The sequence below is a fragment of the Odontesthes bonariensis genome, chromosome 10 (assembly GCF_027942865.1).
Source record: "Odontesthes bonariensis isolate fOdoBon6 chromosome 10, fOdoBon6.hap1, whole genome shotgun sequence".
Taxonomy (NCBI): domain Eukaryota; kingdom Metazoa; phylum Chordata; class Actinopteri; order Atheriniformes; family Atherinopsidae; genus Odontesthes; species Odontesthes bonariensis.
The window spans coordinates 19,742,407-19,760,170 of record NC_134515.1 but is presented as its reverse complement, the minus strand read 5'-3'; the positions used below and the strand labels follow the sequence as shown (position 1 = coordinate 19,760,170).

Below are 17,764 nucleotides of genomic sequence, written 5' to 3'. Positions count from 1 at the left end.
GCTACAAGTAGTCATTTGCTTGAAAGTCGGTGCTTAAAACAGGTGAGGATTCATTCAAACAAAAAAAAGTCAAATTTGTTTGACAGAAAATAGATTTACTAGCTTTGATCTAAGAATTTTAACGTAATTCTAGCCCTTATACCACCCCCCTCCGTAGCTCTACTGCAGACTATATTTCCAGATTTCTCTGGACTTCTGTACCCATAACCCATCATGCCGGTTCACGCTCCCCATTTATCCCGGTGCTGTGGTACAGTCCCTGCTCTTCTCTATGGAGCAGCTTCATCTGGATGCTGCTAGAACATCTCTGCGTGAGTGAGGGAGGGGCATCTGCACGAGTCCAAACTGCCTGTTTTGGGGATTACATCACTGCATCGTCAGAGTCAGTTGTTCAGCCTTAGCAGCCAAGAAGAGTACCATAGTCCGAGATCCTGTCTCACAGCTGTCAGTCTTTGGCTAGAATTGGAAGAGGTACTCTGAAAAAGGAAGGAGACACCATTCCCACTGACTGGTCGGCACACAGATTAAAACGACCTGCAGCAGCACGACAAACGGGCATCATGACACAGGGCAAGGTATGAATTAGTTTATTTGAATGCTTTTGTTTGGGGATTATCTCCATGCTTTACAATTAGAACCGTTTAAATAGTTGGTATTGATGTCTGTGCCCGACATCATTACATATGACTCTGTCAGTGTGCATGCCTAGCCTGTCCCTTTTCTCCTCTCAAATGCGTGATGGCAGTGCGGATTATTTAGCTATATTTATTATTTAGCGGACTATTTAAGATAGTTGATAGATTTTGTCATTCGTATTGAAATAGTGACTTTGCAGTACATAAATAACCTCCTGTGTACAGTAGCTGGAACATGAAGTAGATCATTCGTGGCACCATCCTAAATGCTTTTTTATTCTCCTTTGGGCTGATTTAGTCTGTTTTCTGTGCTCTGTAAGATGCTGATTGAAATGCGTCACTGGCTTTTAACGCGCTGCGTCACCTGACACCCAACTTCTTTCTGAACCTCTAATAAAGCGTGCTGTGGCCCTGTTCTCACCTGATACGAGACACCGTTATTTTTTTTCCAGCTTGAGTCTCTCGAAGGTCATTTTGTTCAAGAAGGATGCTTATATTTTATTAACCCTCTAATCATTTGTTTTAAAACATCACCAATTTACCATGTCTTGCGGACATGGATGACCCATATGAGGTACAAAATCTGGCTTCCACCTGTCCACCTGACGATTTTTGACCCATCAGTCTAAACGCTGCTGGTATAATTGGATGCAGTTAAAGTTTTAAAGAATATGAAATATGCGCACTTGTCTGTACTTGCGTACTCGTGTACTTCTAAAACGTCATCACTGAAGGACCAAACAGTTCCAATTCAAAGTACGCACCCCAGTACGCTCCACATTCCCGGATGTGTGCTTGCTCCGCCCATTTTATCGAGTTTGCTTCTGTGGTGACTTGTGTAGACGTCAGACAGCTTGCTATCCCAGAAAGCAGTGCGGCACGAGCGATGATGACGTTCCGTTCCAAATACATGAGGGTGCTTGTGTGCTTGTGTGCTCAGAAGTCCATACTTCTGACAAGTCCATACTTGTAAGCACACGAGTACGGACTTGCGTACTTGGGTATTGAGAAACGGCCCGGGTTATCATTTCTTCCTTTTTTTTTTTTCAGATGTGTTGGCTAAAACAGTCAACTATTAAAAGTGGTTGACATTTCAAGTCAAGGTCTGGGTTTAAGTTGCTCTCGAAATACGAAAGATGAACGCAGTTGTAGTAGAAAAAGTTAGCAATGACCCAAAATGTCAAAGTAGGGTTGTTGATTTAAAGGGGAAATAAAAAATAAGTGAACTCACACAAAGTAACAGACTTATATCAGATGTTATTTATTTGATCTTTTTTTTTCCCTTTTTTTTAATTCACTGACTGCATGACACTTTTTAATTTGGTTGTACAAAAATGAACGCACTCCAATGACAAAGATGTAATTAAATTGAATTGAATTGAATTTAATTAAATTGTATATACTGAAAGGCAAAAATGTTAGTCTGTTATACCTAAAAGTGCAGCGAGTGTACGAATGTACCTTATTACAATTCTCAAGTCATTGTTCCAAAATCTGCACGTGCAGTATGCACTGTTCATCGTTGTGTACTACAGTACTTTCATCAGTATTGGATTAGCAGTAATCAAACATCTGCAAATGAGATTGCGAAGCTCCTACAATGGGGCTTACTTCTAGTCATCCTGGAAAAGTATTAGGTATATATGTAATAAATCTATGCATTTACACCATTATGTTTTTGTGGAATCCATGTATGTGTTAGATCAAAGGAATTAGATGATTAATTCATTGGCAGTAGCTAAATGCGGCTCCTCAAACGTGTAACACAGTTGAAGACTGGACATTTCAATCTCTGGTCAAATGATAATGTGATCTTTGTAGCTGCTCAAACACTGATTCACTTACTGTCTTTTCTTTCTTTTTCTTATTTTTTTTTGGATCGAATCAGCTGGCGCTTGCTAACAAGGCCACCGATGGCTCCACCAGCAGACAGGCCTTAGTGACACCAGCTCCTCCGTCATATGAAGAAGCAACTTCGAGTATGACTACACTTTTTCTTTGTCTTCAGTTAATCATAAAGTTTACCTTTTACTCATACATATGACAGCTGTTAACAGTGTAGGGGTTATATTCAGGCTAAATAATTGCTAAAAAGTCTGAAATGAATGTGTCTTTTAGGCATCAGTGCTCCTTGCTACAATGATGTTGAGATGCTTACAGAATTCACCTGGGATGATCGCAACATCAGGAGAATCTTCATTCGGAAGGTGCCATAACATCGCACTGTTTTTGCAAATGCTGTCTATCACAACTAATTTACCTCAGTGTCTGACCAATACCCATCTATACAATACAACACAGATTTGTTTTTTAGACTGATTTGCTTTCTTGTAGGTGTACGCCATTCTGATGATCCAGCTTTTGGTCACACTTGCTATTGTGGCTCTTTTCACATTCTGGTAAGTGTTGGACTCTATTTAAATTCCTCTCAATTTGATTAAAGTAATTAGCATTGAATTGTTCGAGTAGTGTACTTACTTAAGATGTGTCTTTTAGCGACCCCGTGAAGGCCTACATTCAGACCAATCCTGGATGGTACTGGGCCTCATAGTAAGTATTAAGTTTAGTTAGAAATACACACATACTTTTGCTTGATGTAACGTCTGTCCAAATGTATGTCTAATATTATTTCTTTTGTTTCACAGTGCCGTATTCTTTGTCACTTATCTTACTCTATCATGCTGCTCTGCACCAAGGTAAACATGGAGTTAAAAAAATAATGCACATCATAAAAAAGCAAAATCATCTCAAGTATTGCAATCACATACCTCTCTCTTCCCTACAGGAGACAGTTTCCATGGAATCTGATTCTACTTGCCATCTTTGTGAGTGGAAGGCTGAAAATGGATTTTCATTTATTGAATGTTATGTGCATGTCTCCTCATTTTTGGATGAGTAATGTTTCAAATGAACCTGCAGACTGATTTAGAATACCCAAAGAGACATTCATGGATCGACACCTGTTATTTATGTCGACCTCTTAAGGTTACAAATCATTACAAGGGTTAAAATTATCTTAAAATGAATGAATAAATATGTTTTGCTGAAGCTATTCCAGTCAGAACTTATCTAAAGATATTAAAACGAAAAAAAAACAAAAAATTTAATTTTAAAAAATGCCCACATTCTGACATGACTGTCCTTTCTGCCATGACAGACCCTCTCCCTTTCCTACATGACAGGGATGTTGTCCAGGTATGTTTCAATATTTTCTTTCTCTTTAATGTAATTGCCTTGTTTTACTTGATGTGGTGAATTCCAGAGGGTTTGCATGCAGATATTCATATCAGCTATATTAATGGCTTTTGTGTTCATGTAAATAGTAAAAACATATCAAAAGGTCTCTTTATTTAACATTCATTTGATCTGCTTGATCTCATGATGACCTATCCAACTTGCGTGTGTGTGGTCAGTGAAACAATATAAATATATCTTGTGTTTTTTTTTTTTAAAGCTTCTATAACACCAAGTCAGTGGTGATGTGTCTGGGAATCACAGTCGCAGTCTGTCTCCTGGTCACAATCTTCAGTTTTCAAACTAAGGTGAGAAAAATTAAATGTATTTGGCTTACAGATCTTCATTATGTTTTTGATACATGCCGGTTTTGGAGTTCAAATTACTCACAAAGACTACCTTTTCTGTCTTATGTGCTCTCCATCCAGTTTGATGTTACTTCATGCCAAGGTGTAATCTTTATCTTCTGCCTCGTAATGTTCATCTCTGGACTGGTGCTGGCGATTGTCCTTCCTTTTCAATATGTAAGTATGATCAACCAAATCAGTCAATCGCATCATTTGTCTGGTAAAACTGGAATGTGGTTAAGAGAACTACACAAATGAAATAATGGACTAAAAAGTTTAGGCACACCTACTCATTCAAGATTTTCAGATTATTTCTTTTGTCTTTAGAACAATATTCAAGACATTAACGTGATTAGATAACACTTGTGGAATTAACAGTTCGCCAAAAACTTGAAATGATATAAACAAAGAAAAACAGGTTTTAAATATGTGACTTGTCAAAAAAAAGATCTTCATCTGTTATCAGTGGTCAGGACCTGTTGGCGTCACATTTCAAGGCACAAAGTACCCCTTAAGCACCATTTTTCCATTTACGAGGTAGTGTGACATGCATGTCCCTCACAGTCTGAAGCAGACACCGTGAGACTGTAATCAAATGCCGCTGACATCCCCGTCACAGGACACCGTCGCACTGGTAGGAAAATAACGACACTTGTTGCATAAGGGAGATGTGTGCCCTCTAGAATGTGGTTGGTTCTGTTAAAGGGTTTATTTCAACCCAAACTATCTGGAAAAATCTGGCAATAAACTAACCAGTGACGGAAATTGAAATATTCTAAACCAAAATGTAATGGTAGCAGTTCCATCCAGAACTCTGACAGTCACCTGCCTGAAGTCCACCTCCTCCACTCAGCAAATATGCACCAGTGTTAAACACCCAGATCCAGCTACATGCGAGTGTAAACCACTACCCCTGCATGCTGAAATTTGATGTTAAAAGTGTACTATGTGCACTGAATTAAAACTCCAAGAGTTCCTGCACAAAGGAATTCGAGTATATGGGTAGTTTAGTCTAATGGCAGTCAGTTTCATCCCAGTTTATTTCTGAAATATTGGTTGTTTTTGCTTTTATTTCTTAAAAGTTTCAAGCTGTTTTTCTTATTCTGTTGTTTCTTTCATATTTAATGCATTGTGTAAATTATGTAAAACACTTTAGGAGGGTCTTGCCATAGTATAGATAACTACAGCTGGGCGGTTTGCTGCAAAGCAACATAACCTTTCAAAGACATTTAGAATGGAGGACGCTCCTGATACTTAAAACCATTCCTAGTGACAAGTAGTTGTTAAGGAGGCTGGTTGAGATATCTCAAGTATACCATGCAAAGCTAGCAACTAACCTCAATGGTATTTTTGTTTACTGTATAAATCCACACGAGTCTATTAGTAGTTTGGATTTCTTCAGCATTGTTCTTTAATGCAGAAGGTTTTGTCATTTGTTCTAGACCTCTTGACCAAGGGCTGCCTGGGGCTGTTTTGTATAACAATCTAATGATAAGTTAATTGAATCTTCAATTTCAAAATAGATAAAACTTCTTGAATGAGTAGATGTTTCTAACCCTCTTTTTGGAGCCCTTTTCATTAAATGTCGTGCAAACTCATATGTCTCGTGATTAATATGTGTTCCCTTAGCTACGAATATATTTAGTTTTCCAATCTAAGATGGAGTACATCTCAAGCTGTGATTTACTGTAATCACATCTAACTGAATCATTTTTGTGAATTAGGTACCTTGGTTGGATGCCATATATGCCGCCCTGGGAGCCATTCTATTCACAGTGGTAAGAGTAAAGATAGAGTCAAGCCATTAATGATGGAGCAGATCACATTCTGTAGAGCACATTAAGCATAAAACATCAAAATAAAAGAGATTTATAATTTCCTCTCTTATCATCTTTTGCAGTTTTTGGCATTTGACACCCAGCTCCTCATGGGGAACAAGCGGTACACCATGAGTCCTGAAGAGTATGTCTTTGCAACTCTCAACATCTACCTTGATATTGTGTACATCTTCTCCTTCTTCCTTCAGATCTTTGGAACCAAACGAGAATAAACTACATTCCCTATGTGCATGCAAGAGCTGCACTGTTATGGAAATTTAGGCAAACAAGATAAAGAGTCTTAAAACTTTGTTGATTGTGGTGACAGTGCTTCCAATCAGTTATTACGGCTTTATTTTCTGCCTGATACCTATGGGGTCCCCAATACTTTGTAAACAGCTAAACATGCACAATGATGCACGTCAGTATCCACACCCAAGATGTCCGAGACCTTTCCCTCCACCTCCAGCATGTTTGTGAACCCTTGTCCCAAACTACAGGTCAGCTTACTAGCTTTTCATGACAAGAAACACTCAGTGATCCATGATCTCCCTCCATTTGGTGTTGTTGAAATTTTCTGGGAGTGTCTATATGAAGCCGTTAGGGTGCATATGTGTCATAAATTACTGCAGACAATAAATGTTACTGCTCTTTAGGGTGTATTAAATGTAGAAATCAAGCATGACCTTTTGGCCTAACTATGCCAAGTACAGTCATTCCATCTTTTGGCTATTGCTGTGGGTGTTCATTTAGCGACTGAAAGTGCAAATGTAACTTAAGAATTGCTTAAAAAGTGTAAATAATTTCCTGTGTTTTTTGACATATCTGATGCTGTCTATGAACTGTGAATTACAACACAGTCCTCTGCTGTATTTAACAGTGAGAGGAGGTGATGAATTTTGAATGACAATCTGAAAATGTTTCTATTGAATTTAGGAGTGTGCTGCTCATATCCTCTTTGATTTGTAAACTCATATTCATGGTATACTGTATGGTCATATTGATGATTTTCACAAAGCTTCCATTCATTGTTTTCACTTTGTAGTTGCAGTGTTTGTAAGTCTTTGGTCCAACGTGTCTGTTTGTATTGTAAACTTTTTGATTTGAGATTGTTCACAGATTAATTTGAGGAAAGATACTTGGTTTGAAACTAATGGGTTTTGGTTATTTTACTCTGTAAACTTATGAGTTTAAGTGGTAACAAGCAGTAAATGTAAACATAACAGTGCCAAACACTCATGGTAACTTTTGATAAGGTCTGTACTTGTGGAGGGGCTTGAGTGATATAATTTAATGAGATTTGAAGTTTATTTTTCTATGATAGAATGTTATATTTCTGAAAGTGTGTAATATAAAATAGAAAGTTTGATTCCTGAAAAGAATTTATAAGTCTTTAAAAGTGGACTTTTTATTCCAGTTATTCTATTCTATTGGTGCAGTTTATTGTTTTAAAAGGACAGAGCATTTCATTGCAGAATTAGTGTTACTGTATTCATTTATCAAAGGATGTGTACAAATATGGTCACCAGTTCTCTTTGAATAAATAAATTGTACTTTAACACCTTTGAACTGGCATCTTATTTAATCCGTTATGCATGTGAAACTCCTCCCAAAAGATTCATAAGGAAAACTGTCAAATCGTGGCACATTTCACAGATCATCATAAATATCTTCATCACAGTTTTGTGAAAGTTTTGAAAGTGTTTTAGGCTTCTTTTTTTTTTAAAAAAAAACACATTAATTTTTAAGTCTGGGTTAAAAATCACTATCTAATATGTTTGCACTGCTTACATGTCATATGACTTCCAAAATGTTTAGCCCATTTGAAGGAAGCAGTTATATTCATGTTCAGGACAGTTACGAGTATGTTAACCCAGAATTGCAAAAATTAGACTTGATGCCGCCGTAATTGTTTAGACCCTCGGAAAACAGATTTTTCAAATAAAGATCGATTATCTTTTCGATTTAAAAATCATAAGAAAAAGCATAAACGGTTATACACAGATACAAATGTGTCGAAAATACTAAATAACCGCGTGCGCGTGGTGTATACACGTGATTAACATAAAATCCATATTCACAGTTTAGCCGACGGGTGTGACGTGTTATTAAAGGCTTTCCTCCAGTCTGCAATCAACCAGTAAATGTAGGTTATATTTGATTTTACAGCATCCAGGCATCCAATCAGAAGGTGCGATGGTACTACGTCCAGATCAGCCATGTTGTGGTTTTGAATGAGGAAGAAGCGGGAGATGTTATTCTTTACAAGTTTATTTGCAATTTATAGTCACATTAATGATATATAAATGAGTTAGGGTGTGACTCAAAATGATAGCAAATTTTCCGACCGCGCTGGTAGCGACTTATCGTATTCCTATTGGAATTTAACCATACTTCAATAAATTAGCCGTGTAGCTAACAGCACTAGCTAGCGTCCTAGCTAGGCACAGCTAATTCCAAGCTAACTAGCTTACTGTTGTTGTGTCGGTGGGAAATTAAAATGGTATTTGTGGGGAGTGTTAGCCTTTGAAGCAGCCTTAGCTAACCTACCTCTGTTGAATGAAGCACGCGAGCTTCATTTGGCTTGCTTATTTTGACAGTGAGACCGATAGTAGCCATAACGATTTATCTTTAAATCCGCGGTGTCATTTCTGAAACTTTTTAGCCATGTTGAACAAAATCTACGAATGGATAGAAACGAGCTTTGCCAATCTTCGCAATGGTGAACCAGCTGCGGAACACTCACATGGACACCGTGCAGCAAGAGATGGTCCAGTAAGACGGAAAAGACCCATTGAATGGTATGAACTATTAAAGCTTAAGCGAGCGCTATTGTGTTTAAAAGTATGCGAGCTTTAACTGACTCGGAGTTATCCAATGAATCAAAGACCGTTGCCTTTCTGTTCGCGTTTTGTTTATTTTCAGTTTAGTGAAGACGATTTCATTAATACGCTAATATGGAAACATACATTTGTTTTCCCCTAAGTTTGGAGGATGACCATAACATCGACCAAGATGGTTTAGTGATTAAGAAATCACGAATGGGTACGTGCACTATAATTTACATATACCATTTTGTGATTAACCTTGTGGATGTGGTTTTATCAGGAGGAGCCTCATAACGGCTATTAATTTGGATTGTTTGACAAATCTACAGGGGATCTTATTGAGTCTGTCAAAAGTGCAGCTGAAGGAGTCAAGAGTCAAAGTACCAGTGTGGCTACATGGATGAGGAACAACGTAAGCCCAACTTTGAGAAATTTTCTGCCTACCTCCCCTGATTCCCCTCCTGGAGAGTCCCAACCTTCAACATCATCAGCAGTCTGTACAGGAAGGCCGGTAAGACTTACATTTAGAGGGTATCATCGTGAATACAGATTAAAAACCCTTTTGGTTAGGCCTTTCACACTTTTTAACACTATTGCCTGATCACTGAATTTTAGCTGGTCACATTGATTTTCAGTAGCTGTTTGCACAGTTTTCATCCCCCTTTTTTTTTTTTACATAGCCTGTTTATATAGTGCCACCTAAATTATAATATTTGTCCAACACCTTTTGATGAGCAAGCACTAACCTTTTAATGGTGGATTTTATTAGAAATTCCAAACGGCACAATTGAATGCATGTAACTTAGAAGAGACAACTTGTGGCAAAAAAGGTGATGAGAGGTGATCACTCAAAGGGGATGTATACACAAATTTAAAACTAAAAGTGACTTAAGATGAACAGAAAATGATCATTTAATCATTAAAACTGTGTTTAAAGTTTGTGATGGCCCTATCTTTGCCTTTTTTGTTTCATTTTCCTCTGTGTCTATTTTTGGCTGAAGGTAGTTGACAGGAATTCTTTGGATGAGACATTTGCTGCCCCCTCAACAACTCTGGAGTGGAAAACATCCAAATCAGGTACATCTATCGCTTAAGTGTGCATTAACTTTTTAAATACACTCTAACTTTCTGAAACGGTGTGTAAACCTCAGCTGCCAACCTAACTCTAAAGTAAGGGGATTAGGCGCTGGGTTAAAATCGCTTTGCCTGTAATCTTTCCTTTGGGATTGTGACATTATGTCATTGACTTCTTTATATTATGTTTTTTAAAATGGTGTTGAAGCTCAGAGTAGCTGGGGTAGGCAATTTAACGTCAAGGCTGCAAGGGTATACGGGCCTTCAACTATTGGAGAGAAATGAATTATTTCACTGTTGTTTTTAAATCCCCCTCCAACTTTAGATTGGTTGCGCAATGAGAAGTCTATCATGGGATCAAAAGTCTGTAGGCGACAGGTGTGCATGAGTCCTACACATCGCGAGGTGCCAAAAACAAATGGGCACTCTGTCAATATGCCACCCTCTGTCACCCCCAAATTGCAACCCTCCCCACGGTTACGCAGGCCCCTAAATCCCCGACCACATGGGATTTCAAGGTAATTCTTGCATCTTGGTTTTTACCTCTTGCAAAAAAAAAAATCTCTCTGTCAGTAGATGCTTTTGCTTTGGGATTGTTTGTTAATAATCAGGTGTCAGTTAATGATTTTTGATCATTGAAATGTGTCAGCAGTTTGTTTGGTGGAGTGGGCACAACAAGCAGCTCCTGCACAAGCATGTATGAGAAGACCTTTCCCATCAAAGTGGTGCAGAGCCCGACGCACAGCATCTCATCAAGCCGGTTACACAGAACCAGGCCACGCTGTACAGCACAGGAGGTAAGGCACAAGGACAATAAGGCACCGTGTGGTTCCCTCTGATTTGTTTGATCCATTTGTTTGTTAATATTGTTGTCCTCTTGTGTAATTATCAGTCGGTTCGTGAAGAGGAGAAGGAGATCTACAGGCAGCTTCTGACCATGGTGTCTGGTGGTCAGTCATCTTTCCTTCACAACGGCAGCTCACACACCATTGTGAGGTCACACAGAGATTTGTATGTATCAAACAAATATAAGATACTTATAACAATATCTGCTTTACTGTTGAGTCTTTTTACTAAACTTTGTTCAGATAATTCCTGCTGTCTCATCTGTTGCCGCCTGCTTTCATTGTCTCATCAGCACCAGCTTCCTCACCAGCCGCAGAATTCGACAAATCTCTTCTCCAGCTGGGTCAGCAACAGGAGTAACTTCAGAGGGACCCAGTGGTCCCCCCAGCCCCAGGGGAATATCTAGCCAATGCTCCAGCAACCTCCCCAGCCCAGTGGGAGTCTCCAGCAAGTCAGGGATAGGATCTCAAGACACAGACCTCAGTTCCAGCATAGCAGCAGCTTTCACATCAGCTCCTTCCCCATCAGCTCTGCAGGATAACATCTCTCAGGACACACAGTCATCCGGTGAGACATCATCATGACAACTTAAGACAGTATAAAATTAAATCTCACAAGTATTTAAATATTTGCATGTCTTATGTATTTCTGGGTGTAATGTACTTTTCTTTTCTTACAGCACATGATGGTGACTCTGTAATTATTGTAAATGAGAAAAAAGGTAAAAAGCAAGACAGCTCAAGGTTAGTTTCTTTTTTTTTTCTTCTTTTTTTTAATGTCAAGGTTGCTATTTTATTCAGATTAGTCAGATTCTCCTAAACACTGTGAACAATTTACCCCAAACATCACCCATAAAGTTGGTGGATGGCAGATCTCCCCTCATATTCCTTCATGTAACCCCTGAAGATCAGTGCATCTGTTCCCTAATATTGTTTGTTGTGCTTTCAGAGTTGAACTAGTGCCTGAAATCACAAAAGACGTAGCTTTGCTTTCTTTGCTATATCTTTACCTTTATAAATAGCATATGTTTCATGTTAGGAGAAGTGTGTCTTTGGCTCTTTTATTACAATATTCATCATCTTATTCATTTCACAAGGCTGCACAGATGTATCAGAATTTATATCTGGTAACCATTTCAGCTCTTCAGGATATCCTATAAACTTTTCAAACTTTTCTTACCTCCCTTTCTGAGTGTGTTCCTGGTAATCAATTCTCCATTTGTTAAATTTATAATGGCATTCTCTTTATATTTCTGTCTGTTAAATAAAGGTTTAAACAGATAAATAGTTTACATGTTAGGTTTTTGTTGCACTTTAAAAAACTTCCCGACTTTGCAGGAAATAGCATTGCAAATATCATATGAGAATGAGTTGACGTTGACATCTAAATATTTAGCATGCACTAAGGTAATAATTATCAAAGTTAGTTTGATGCGCATGAACAGCATATTTTTCTGTTTTATAGTGTGCCATGTTTCCAAGCTGAGCTATGGATCAAAGAATTGTAAGTACACTCTACATAATCAATCACTATTCATTTTTCGCTGATACTAGAATTGAACGTGGCAAAGAGAAACCTTTTTTGTGCGACTAGGACTAGCATGTATGACTCTCGAGCGAGAGAAAGACGGAGACAAATAGAAGAACAGGAAGCTCTTGCCGCCCAGCTGCTGCGACAGGTGAGCGGTCACTGCTAAGGCCCTCGTTTCGGTCCGGTTTTGTTGTAATAATTTCCTCCTTTATCAACCGATTGATGTCCTGTCATTTGTCGTCTTCAGCGCTTGTCTGAGGAGGGGCAGCATAGCTCACATGTGGAGGTCCGTGTTCGTGTTCCTTTGGAAAAGGAGGTTCCTTTGACTCTTGTGATAGAGGAGCCGAAGCCTTTGGAGGAGACGCCAGAATTTCCTGAACTCACAGAGGTGTGGTCATTGTATCTTGATATACTTGATACTTTTGTATCTTGATATATTTGCTGTGTATGTATTTAGGTGAGCATCTCAAATAGATGTGCATTGAATATCAGAGGTCCGTTTCACGAAGCAGGTTTTGTGAAAACTCGTGAGTTGATTAACCCTGAAATGAGGGAAACTCTGAGTTTTCCGTTTCACAAAGGGAGGTATCTCAACCCCGAGAAAGAGGGGTAACTCTAGCCTGTTTCACAAAGAGAGGTAACTTAACCTCTCGGTCAGTTACCGTAGTAACAGACTCTCTGAACCTAACCTGGTCGGGACCAGGTTTTATTCAGGAAACCTCGAGTTTCTCTCTGTCTCCGCCCTCTTTCAGCCACACACGCCATTTGATTTCCTCATTCATTCAGTCAGCAGAGCGAGTTCTTCTACTTCTATGAGTCCATTAGGAACAGCAGGAGGCGACTTTTTTCACCAACATGGCATGTCCTTTTGACAACGATCCCGTGGATGAAGGTGCAGCAATATTGTGCAGAGAAATAAATATTCATTGGGAGATGTTTATCAGACGTGACGGGAGAGTTTATCATAGATGTTTTTGCATTTACAGACAATTATCTTTTTGAGCGGCACCATCAGAATTTTGTTCGGACAAAAGAAAAAATAAATAATAATAAATATTTGTATGAATAGGCTTAAAAAAGACATATATAGGCCTATTATATTTTATAAAGACACTCGTGTCTTGGGGGTGGACTCCCCCCAGGGACTCCCTCAGCCACTGGCCCTCCGTTAGAGGTGGCGGTGCTGGGCACCACCCGTTTTACGGGCATCTGCCTTCTTTCTGTTGGCTCAGTAGAAGTCTGTGTTAGTTTAAATAGGCTTAATTATTTAACAGAACATGATATAGATGAGAAGACATAGTTTATGTGTGTGAAAACAGCATTATGTTGGGAATAAAATAACTGCACAGTCAAATAGCCACTTAATATTTATTTTACAGTGTAAAACATGATCAAAATGAGGTACCTCCATGCCGAGGTCTCACCTGTTTGAACAATGTTTTTATATTTCATCTTAAACTGTTCCCAAGTGCGTTTCTCCCCCGCGAGATTGCACCTAAATGAAATAAATGAATGGGCACAAGCAGTTTTCCCTGTAATATTATTGGGATTGCAAAGGACTACATTTAAACTTACACTTTTGCAGCTGCAGCGGTGTTGCACTTATTTCTAAAATGTGTTGAAACTCGCCGTATGAGCGCATTAAGATTTCCAATTCGAGGTTGGTGAAAAACGTAGCCCCTCCTCTTCCCCGTTGCCATGGTGACTCGTCGAATCGGGGTTCCATTGATGCTGGCTTTTTAAAGTTGTGGCGCACACGCAAAACTCAAGGTGAACCTACTCAGAGTTGATTAAACTCACTCAAATCAGCGTTTCTGGAACCGAAAACTCAGAGTTTTCTATCTCAGAGTAGATCAACTCAGAGATCAGGAATAGACTCAGAGTTGGTTGAACCTGCTACGTGAAACGGACCCCAGGTAGTCCAGTATGTGTGTTATATGCAGTTGGAGTTGGAGAAAAACTAGATGTTAAACCCAAATGGTGCCTTGATATGTTTTTATGGATCATATCGGGATTCCCACCATATGCCATTTCACTGGTATGCTGTTGTACTTTATTCCTCAGGAAATGGATGCTGAGGTGAATGGGGCACTGATGAAAGGGGGTAATCCTTATGAAGTACTAAGTGAAGGTTTCGGTCTCAGCCTGACACGAAAAGACCTGCAAACCCTCAGCAACCTCAACTGGCTCAACGATGAGGTGAAAACACATAATGCTCATGTTCTCGTCTAAAAGAGACTCGCTTGTTTCAATGGTCAGCATTAATATTCATTCAACAATAACCTCTGTTTGCATGCATTACGATACTTAAAAGTCCGTGACCATTGTCCTATTTTTAATGTAATAACAGTTTTAGCCGTACAATCCATTCAAACTGTCCCCTTTTCATTTCTCAGGTGATCAACTTTTATATGAACCTGCTGGTTGAGCGCAGCAAGAAGCCCAGCCTGCCATCAGTCAATACGTTCAACACCTTTTTCTATCCTAAACTACGGAGCAGCGGATACTCTGCTGTCCGCCGCTGGACAAAGAAGACAGACGTTTTTGCTAAAGACGTCCTGTTGGTTCCTGTTCACTTGGGAATGCATTGGTGCCTCTCTGTAAGTCTTAATGGCTGTTTTTGTAAACCTGGAAGTAAGATTCATGTATGTTACTTTCGTTGCTTAATGTTACTTTCTTTTTTTAATTGTTCTTCTTTTCTTCCCAGGTGGTGGATTTCCGCAAAAAGTCCATCATGTACTTTGATTCAATGGGGGGAAACAATGATCAAGCGTGCCATATATTGTTGTAAGTTTCTGCCATTGTTTGTATGTTTTTTTTTTTTTTTTATGGGACATGTTTGAGCAGATAAATGTAACTGCTGCTTGACCGTTATGAATAATTGAAGTGTTTTGATTGACATTTATTTTGTCTAACAGTAACTACCTGCAGCAGGAGAGTAAAGACAAGAAGGGCAAAGAACTGGAAACCTCAGGTTGGACTCTGCACAGCAAAAAGTCCAGTGTAAGTCCAACACACCCGGGCCAAAAGCCTCAAAGTGTCTGTATTCGTTGTATAGCCAGTACAGTTCAGCAGGTTGTTTTGTTTTCATACAGAACAGGCTAGCATCCAGGGGCCGCTAAAGGGCCTTTTTAAAAAAAAAATAAATAAATAAAAACAATTTTTTATCTTTGTACATGCAGTATTGTTTAGTGTTGCTGTAAAGTGTCAGACTAGTGTCACTCATAGTGCTGCCTGCTTCTCTGTAGAGCTGAGTTTTTGCCAGCATTGGATAAAAAGTTACATTCCAGAGCAGTGTCTTAGGAGTCGCTAAAGTAATTAATTGTTAATAATAAAAAATGTCCTACCAGATTTTTAACTTATGACTCATTGTTTGTGGGTGATGGCCAGATGACGCTCCTTGAAGCACTGAACCTTTGCAACCTCGAATGCTCAGTAGTAACATCTGCTTATCAGCTTTGATTAACATTTTTTGAAACGGTGTAATATATCTGTAGAAGCTAATGCACACCAGTGTGTAAAATGTAATCATCATTACAAACTGAATAGATAAATGAAGATTTTTTTTTTTTTTTTTAAATTTGCCTCAATGGCTACCTCAACCTCTTGTTTTGACACCATACTGTTGCTGTTGTGTGAGATGGTAAACTCACACAAGGCTGTTATCTCTTCCAGGTTTTCTATCATCTTGTTACACGGATCTTCTTTTGTTCATTTTTATTTGCACCCATTTCAGTTGCACTAATGAAAACCTTACAGAGCCACTCTGCAGATGAAATATTCGTTTTAAAAAAAACAAAAAAAAAAACAACAAAAATGGTAACGCCAGATCAACCAGTCGTACTTCTGCATCGGGAGCAAGGCTTCATTAGTCATCAGTCACGAGAATTCTGGGAAAATGATACAAGGCTCGAATCAGGGCTTCATTTGAAATGGCCCCCACGACTCGACGCGTGCTTCAGAGCTTCATTTCATGGGTCCCATCGCTATTGCACTCATAAAATGTTTGAAATTTGTGTTAAATGAACACCTGCATCCCTCTTTCATTTGTAGGAAATCCCGCAGCAGATGAACGGCAGCGACTGTGGGATGTTCACATGCAAATATGCAGATTACATTACCAAAGACAAGCCAATCACATTCACACAGGTGATCACTAACGGCACCGGCATTTATTCAGTAAAACGCGTGTGGCTTCAGACTGTATAACCATTCTTTATTTTGACAGAAACACATGCCCTACTTCAGAAGAAGGATGGTTTGGGAGATTGTGAACCACAAGCTGTTGTGATATCAGGAGGGTGACTGAGAACTTGTGCAGTCAGCTCAGAGCTCGTGATGAAGACTGAGCTACGATCCTCAGGAGGACACGCGGACAGTGATCCTCATTCTGGGAAAGACTTGCAGACCAGCTCCTCTGATCAGGAACCAGCTGCTCTCGTCCTCAAAGGTCATTTAAGCCCACAGCAAGGGTTTGCTGATGGGATGTCGCTGGAGCACAAATCACTGCCTCCCAGTTCTCTTTTCCAGTTCTTTGATTTTCTTTGGTGCACCATTGGAGCATCAGTATAGCAGCTGAAACACTGCGTGTTTTGTATTGAACAGGCAGTACTGTTCCGAAATCACACTTGTAGTGACCTACAAATCATACTCTGAGGTGTAATGTTTCTTCTTGTTTTGTTTTGTATACATGAGTGTGTTGTCTAGTAAGATTGTTATTACATTTATACTCGTATGGTGCAAAAAAGAAAAAAAAGTTTTGCTTTACTTTGAAAGAAGGGAAATCCCTTCATTTCAAGGTCAAAACCTCTGGACACGAGGCTTCAGTTTAGTTTCTTTAATGTTAAACAGCTCTCAACCGGCAGCAATGAGTAATTAACAAACATCCAAAATGGTTTGTTAAGCTTCTGTTGGTCACTTATTGTGTTTACTAACTCCTGCGAGTATATTGCACAGTACGAGCATAATACTTCAAACTGATTCTTTATTTAAATGTCGTTGAAATGCACAAAAGTCTTAAATGGGACATGACCTCAGAGTATGATTTGGAATGAAAATGAATGTTCTCGTACTTCAGTGACTCAAATGTAACGAAACGGTTACAACCTAAAACAGCAGGGTAATTAAAAGCTTTTGCCATTTCCTTCTTATTCATATTCTTGATAAGATTGTAAATTGAGCTTCAAAGTCTATTTTATGTATTTGAGATCCTTTTTGTTCAACAGCAACTTTTGGAACATATTCAGTATATTTTGGATTTTGTACATACTTAAAATATATGCAGCCTACAGTGTAATAAACTTTTTTTTTTTTTTTAAAAAAAACCTGTTTTATCGAAATGTAAGTCTGTTTTAGAAATAAAGTGGAGAGTATTGCGATGTTTGTATGTTGCCTCCGAGTCGGTATGATATGCAGGTACCACGTTTGATAAACATGAGAACCCTACGTGTGTC

The 17,764-nt window shown here is 38.9% G+C and overlaps 2 protein-coding genes across 3 annotated transcripts; both read left to right on the top strand.

Moving 5' to 3' along the window:
- Positions 1–330: 330 nt before the first annotated feature.
- LOC142390908 (protein lifeguard 2-like) lies at positions 331–7,602 on the top strand. Its single transcript, XM_075476781.1, has 12 exons — positions 331–575; positions 2,524–2,614; positions 2,754–2,842; positions 2,970–3,034; positions 3,132–3,185; positions 3,281–3,331; positions 3,421–3,460; positions 3,793–3,830; positions 4,090–4,177; positions 4,298–4,393; positions 5,941–5,994; positions 6,117–7,602. Exons 1-12 carry the CDS (start codon positions 561–563, stop codon positions 6,264–6,266), a joined length of 831 nt encoding a protein of 276 aa, XP_075332896.1. The 5' UTR covers positions 331–560; the 3' UTR covers positions 6,267–7,602.
- Positions 7,603–8,250: 648 nt separating this feature from the next.
- senp1 (SUMO specific peptidase 1) lies at positions 8,251–17,756 on the top strand. 2 transcript variants are annotated; one of them, XM_075476775.1, is made up of 18 exons: positions 8,251–8,834; positions 9,020–9,078; positions 9,191–9,372; positions 9,863–9,938; positions 10,261–10,453; positions 10,588–10,732; positions 10,828–10,946; positions 11,074–11,348; positions 11,461–11,524; positions 12,246–12,284; positions 12,375–12,459; positions 12,559–12,699; positions 14,376–14,510; positions 14,708–14,911; positions 15,019–15,098; positions 15,230–15,314; positions 16,365–16,460; positions 16,540–17,756. In XM_075476775.1, exons 1-18 carry the CDS (start codon positions 8,701–8,703, stop codon positions 16,600–16,602), a joined length of 2,175 nt encoding a protein of 724 aa, XP_075332890.1. In that variant the 5' UTR covers positions 8,251–8,700; the 3' UTR covers positions 16,603–17,756. The 2 variants fall into 2 exon arrangements, with proteins under 2 accessions (XP_075332890.1, XP_075332889.1); XM_075476774.1 differs by having other exon boundaries at positions 10,585–10,732.
- The last annotated feature ends 8 nt before the right edge of the window (positions 17,757–17,764 follow it).

Coding starts and splice junctions, on each gene's coding strand:
- senp1 (XM_075476774.1), top strand. CDS start 8,701: ATGTTGAACAAAATCTACGAATGGATAGAAACGAGCTTTGCCAATCTT. Junction 10,454..10,584: donor CGACCACATGGGATTTCAAG/GTAATTCTTGCA, acceptor GAAATGTGTCAG/CAGTTTGTTTGGTGGAGTGG. Junction 14,912..15,018: donor GAATGCATTGGTGCCTCTCT/GTAAGTCTTAAT, acceptor TTTTCTTCCCAG/GTGGTGGATTTCCGCAAAAA.
- LOC142390908 (XM_075476781.1), top strand. Junction 2,615..2,753: donor ATATGAAGAAGCAACTTCGA/GTATGACTACAC, acceptor TGTGTCTTTTAG/GCATCAGTGCTCCTTGCTAC. Junction 3,186..3,280: donor GGATGGTACTGGGCCTCATA/GTAAGTATTAAG, acceptor TTTGTTTCACAG/TGCCGTATTCTTTGTCACTT.